The 6,000-nt window shown below is 47.6% G+C and overlaps 1 protein-coding gene across 1 annotated transcript in view; it reads right to left on the bottom strand.

Annotated features, from left to right (window-relative positions):
• DPYSL5 (dihydropyrimidinase like 5) overlaps positions 1-6,000 on the bottom strand; it is a 110,587-nt gene that overhangs the window by 10,929 nt on the left and 93,658 nt on the right. Inside the window, exon 9 of the mRNA XM_006162186.3 lies at positions 846-987. Within this exon, the coding sequence (XP_006162248.1) occupies positions 846-987 (142 nt within the window). The remainder of the gene's footprint in view (positions 1-845; positions 988-6,000) is intronic.

The following is a 6,000-nucleotide window of genomic DNA, read 5'->3' on the forward strand; positions in this document are numbered from 1 at the left end:
GTACAAGCATAGAAGAAGAAAAGAAAATCAAAATGCTAATATTTAACATCTAGGCATGAAATTATGAAGATTTTTTTTCTCATGTGTATCTGTATTTTCTAAATTCCTTTTTTTGGAGAGGTTTTTGCTATAGGGCACGTGCGCTCGCCAGACAGAGAGAGACATAGAGACAGAAAGCGAGAAATCACCCCCCAGGGGGGATGGTCACGCCGCAATCCCTTCTCCTCCATTCTCCTCTCAGGATCTTGGGCACACACGCACACGCGCCCGGCATGAGTTTTAAGCCAACGGGTCTGGGATGCGAACCGTGGGCGACTACATGGGAGTCTAGCGACATAGCCATTACGTTAACTGCTGGTTCCCTGTATTTTCTAAATTTCTATCTTAGGTCTTAGCACCTCTCTTTTTCACTTTTAAATTTTTGCTATAGAGTGCATGTGCTCACCAGAGACAGACAGAGATAGAGAGTGTGTGAGAGAAAGCGAGAAAGCATCCCCCAGTGGGGATGGCCACTCCACAATCCCTTTTCCTCTCAGGATTTTGGGCGCGCGCGCACACACACACACACACACACACACACACACACGCCCAGCATGTTTTTCAAGTTGCAGGGTTTGGGACTCCAACTGTGTTGGTGACCGTGTGGGACCCAGGGGTCTTAATAACAATGCTACCTGCTGGCCCAGGTCTTATCTTTCTAATCAGGGCATGGAGATCTTTTTGTTTTGCTTTGTTTTACAGTGGAACAAGGAGCTGTGGTTGACCAGGCCCTCCAAGAATGTTCTTTGATCCCGTGGAGTGCAACTCTTACTGGGTTGGAGTGGGGAGGGGCTCCAGAAACCCACCACGCCTCTCTCCCAGATGACGCTCATGCGGTCCTGCACGCCGCTCACTCCATGTGGGATCTTGGTGAAATCCTCTTTGCCCATGGCTTTCTGCTTCGTGGTGAACGGCCGGTGATCAGATGCCACGATGTTCAGAGTGTCACTGGGTAGAGAGAAGGAAGTGACCTGTAAGGGGAGGGGAACCAGAACCCAGAGGGTGGGGAGAGGTACAGGGAATCAGGCAAAGCCAGTTCCAGCCTCGGCTCTGCAACTGGGTAGCTGTGTGACCTCTAGTGAATGATCTCATCTATGGGAACCTCAGCTTACTCATCTACAGCATGGGAACATGCACTGTGTGGCACAGACCGTCAGGGTCATGGTGACGCCAGTGAGAGCCTTTGGGATTGCATAGAGACAGAGATAGGTAGATTTGATAGGGTCTCACTGTGTTGTGATCCTCCTGCCCAGCCACCCAATCAGCTAGGACTACAGGTGTGTGTAGCTGTGCCTACGATATTCAGGTTGGCCTGGAAACTGAACCTGGGACTCTAATGTGGCTTCCAGGCTCCCAAGCAGTAGTGGTACCTGTGCATCACCACAGTTGAGTTGGAATGGCAGTTTTAAAGAGGTAAGGTAGTGGGCAGAGAAAATCGAACTTAAAAGTCTAGCGCAAGTGCGATGGCGGAGATGGTTTTACTATTATGGACTCATGCCATGCCCTCTTTTTAGCCCCCCCCACTCCCAACTCCTGTCAGTCCCTGCTGGCAACAAGCGTGTGCCCAATAAAATACTCACAAAGTCACTGCTAGGCTTTCCTAAACAACTTGGACCCATAGCCTTCCTTGGATGTGGGGGCTTTTTAAATTAAGTTTAATTAATTAATTAATTGATATTATTATTTTTTTGAGAGTTTTTTATTTTTTTGCTATAGGGCATGTGCTCTTGCCAGAAAGACAGAGAGACAGAGAGATAGAAAGTGAGAAATCACCCCCCAGGGGGGATGGCCACACCACAATCCCTTCTCCTCCATTCTCCTCTCAGGATCTTGGGCACGCACACACATGGGCCTGGCATGAGTTTAAGCCACCAGGTCCGGGACTTGAACCGCGGTCGACTACATGGGAGTCCAGCGACATAGCCATTATGCTAACTGCTGGTCCCCTTATTTTATTTATTTTTAAATAATTATTTTATTATTCCATAGGGCAAGCGCCACAACGCCCAGTAATTATCTTATTATTCTTCAATTTGACTGGAGAGATAGAAAGAGTGAGAAAGCAAACCACCAGGTCCAGGATTCAAACTGTGGTCGACCATGGCATCCAGTGCCTCAACCACTATGCCACCTGCCGGCCTCTGTGGGGGCTTTTATGCCCCAGAAGGGAATGGAAGGAACAGGGGCCTGGCTGGAGCAGGGAGGTCCTATGAGAAAGGGAGACAATGGCAGGAGCACTCAACAGGGTCTGTGGGGTCAGGTGAAGGGTCTAGTTTTACTCTGTAGGAGACACCAAGCCTCGTGAGTACACGTGGGCCATTGCAGATGCCCCCTTCAGAGGTGGACTTGGGAGCAGAGGAATTGCTCAACCTGGGGAGGAGGAGTTTTGAGGCTCTCAGGAGATACCCATTCAGGGTACACAAGGTGGGGGGTGTCTCCTCAGGTAGCCTGGTGGGCTCATCAGGAACCCAGCTCTTGTGAAACGACCAATGCCTTTGGCCAAACCCACAGTGGGACAACTTGTCTCCTCCTGGACCATTGGCTGATGCTTCGGGCCCTCTCAGAGGCTCTGCAGAGACTTCTACAGAGTGGGTGTGCTCCAGAGCCCTGGGAGTTCCCCACACCCTCTGTACCTGCAGAGCCCACTGGAGAAGAATGGATACTTTGGGGCTGCATGCTGTCCCTGGGGGTCCTCCAGATCATCTGAATGGGGCTTAGATCAGAGGGGATACTCATCACAGAGTCATGGACTGTGGGTCAGGGATCCCAAGAGCAGTGGGCTCAAGTTCCTCCTTTAACTAACAAGTCTCACTGAGCACCCAACTGTCTTCTTCCTTCCTTCCTTCCTTCCTTCCTTCCTTCCTTCCTTCCTTCCTTCCTTCCTTCTTTCCCTCCCTCCATCCATCTCTCTCTTTTTCTCTTTTTAATTTGCCCAGAAGGCACGCCTGCTCACCAAGGAGAGGTAAGGGAGAAAGCACCCCTCGATAAGGTGTGGTTATGCTCCACTGCCTTCTCTCCCATTTCTCCACCCTGTTGGGATTTGGGGCATGTATGCACAGGCATTGCATTTTTCAAGTGCTGGGCTGGGATTTGAACCATGTGGTCAGCCATGTAGGACCTAGCTCCCTTAACCACTAAGCCACAGGGCTGGCCTGAGTACCCAACTAAGCGGATACAAATGAGTGTGGTCATGTTTCTGTGAGGCTTTTGTGGTCTCTCCGTGCTGCTCTGAATTGGAAGACAACACACACACCCAGACTCTCAAAAGTGTAAGGCGTGACTGGCTTTGTCAAGTATGTTAAAATCCCACATGTACACATGAAATCTCTGCTCCTTTTAAGAAGTCAGATTTTTAAGCAAAGGACAAATTCTTATATCTATAGAATATACATTTTATTCCTATGTGGCCTGAAGCAGATAATAACAAAAGATCCTTCCTTCCTTCCTTCCTTCCTTCCTTCCTTCCTTCCTTCCTTCTTTCCCTCCCTCCATCCATCTCTCTCTTTTTCTCTTTTTAATTTGCCCAGAAGGCACGCCTGCTCACCAAGGAGAGGTAAGGGAGAAAGCACCCCTCGATAAGGTGTGGTTATGCTCCACTGCCTTCTCTCCCATTTCTCCACCCTGTTGGGATTTGGGGCATGTATGCACAGGCATTGCATTTTTCAAGTGCTGGGCTGGGATTTGAACCATGTGGTCAGCCATGTAGGACCTAGCTCCCTTAACCACTAAGCCACAGGGCTGGCCTGAGTACCCAACTAAGCGGATACAAATGAGTGTGGTCATGTTTCTGTGAGGCTTTTGTGGTCTCTCCGTGCTGCTCTGAATTGGAAGACAACACACACACCCAGACTCTCAAAAGTGTAAGGCGTGACTGGCTTTGTCAAGTATGTTAAAATCCCACATGTACACATGAAATCTCTGCTCCTTTTAAGAAGTCAGATTTTTAAGCAAAGGACAAATTCTTATATCTATAGAATATACATTTTATTCCTATGTGGCCTGAAGCAGATAATAACAAAAGAGCTCATATTTTCTTACAGGAATGATAATTGGTGTCTGGGTTTTCTATCAAGTACTTTTGCCTTTGTGTTATAAAAGCAAAATTACAGTAATCATAAATTCCTATAAATAATTAAAATGTTAAATTATGCCCTAAATCCTATGAAGTAGCATGCATTTATAATATGCACTGATTTTAAAAAAAAAGCATCAAGCTACTTTGTAACACATAAAATTACACTTCTAATTAAATGAGTGGAATTTATTTAAATAATTAAAAATAAATTTGACAAAATAGGCTAGACATAAAAACTGACATTATTCAGTTAATAATACATTCTTTCCCTGTGTATTGGAATCTGCGTGGGTTTGGGCATCATAATGTGGGTGGGCCAGGGCACCTAGGGTACTCATTATCTTCCAGTTCTTTCAGGAAATGTGCTTGTAGCAAGTGGAGTTACTTCCAAACATTCATTGATCTTGGAACCACACCCAAAGTATTACAGTGGGTTCTAGATCCATTATTTATTTTGTTGCATTAATGATGAGGAAAAGGAGGCTGATTTTTTTTCCCATGGAAAGCATTTTTAAAAGTAAGAGCTGGGACCAGCCATGTGACGTGGTGGTAAAGGCAGCTGGGTCCCCCATGGCCAAGTACGTGGTTCAAGTCCTGGACCTGGTGGCTTAGAAAACACACCAAGTGCACTGTGGGCATGCCCAAAGTCCTGAGAGGAGAATGAAGGAGAAGGATTGTGGTGTGGCCATCTCCCTGGAAGGTGACTTCTCACTTTCCCTCTCTCTGTCTCTCTGGTGAGTACACACACCCTATGGTCAAAATCTAAAATAATAATAATTTGGCTGCTTTCAATGAAGAGCCCATTCCACTCATATTTGGAAAGCCTCTGTACCCCGGTATCTCTTGTTAGGTATTAACATAACAGGATGTTGAATAGGAATGTTCTAGTTGTTGGCAACCAGGATTGCGAACTAAGTGCCCTATTGTCTAAAAAGAGCCACCTTCAGTGGGGCTGGTCACTTCCCTCAACTACCCCCATCATCACCCTAGAAGAGGCGTATCCCTGCTCCCCAGAACTAGACATGCAGGGAGACTGAGGGCTGGCAGGATGGAGAGTCCCGGAGTCTTTGTCTTCCCCCCTCCTTCGTGGGTGCAGTGGTACTTCCTTTCCCTCTCCCCAGTCTACCCCCAAGTCAGGGAAGGGACATTCCAAGATGTTCATTCCCCCGTGGAGAGCAGAAGTGACCGCAGTGGACACCTGTTGGCAGTGCACTGGTGAGGAGGGCTGTGGGGTGGGATAGCCTGCCTCCCACCTCGAGAGGTGCAAAGCCATGTGAGTCCCCCTTAGAAATCTTCCCACGGAGAAGCTCCCTGCCCCAACCTGAGCTGAGCTGGGGAAGGGAGGAGAGAAGACAGACTTTTACTGGTTGAGACTTTAGGTGAAGAGAAAACATGGCCTCTCCATCACTAGGAAGAGAAAAAAGCTGCCAGCAGTTATGGGATGAAACAAAACCTTTTCGGTTATATCCTACTGAATCCAGACTGTTCATGAGACCGTTTTCTTTCTTTTCTTTTTTTTAAGAGAGATTTTTGCTGTAAGGTGTGTGCACTTATGGAGAGACAGAGAGAGACAGGGAGACAGAAAGCAAGATGTCATGCCTCGGGGGGATGTCCACACTGCAGTCCCCTCTCCCATTCTCTTTTCTGGATTTTGGGCAAGTACGCACACGTGCCCAGTATGCGTTTTAATCTGCTGGGTCTGGGACTCAAACTGTGGTCAATTACATGGGAGTCCAGTGACATTACCGTTATGCCATCTGCTGGTCCTGAGGCCATTTTCTAGATCGGGATCAAGTTAGAAAAGCCAGTGTAGACAGAGAAGCTGGAGAACAGGAGATCTGGAGGGGGTGCAAGGAGGAGGGAGGAAGTGCAGAAGAAGGGAAAGA

This window comes from Tupaia chinensis, unplaced genomic scaffold (genome assembly GCF_000334495.1).
Source record: "Tupaia chinensis unplaced genomic scaffold, TupChi_1.0 Scaffold139757_1, whole genome shotgun sequence".
NCBI lineage: Eukaryota > Metazoa > Chordata > Mammalia > Scandentia > Tupaiidae > Tupaia > Tupaia belangeri.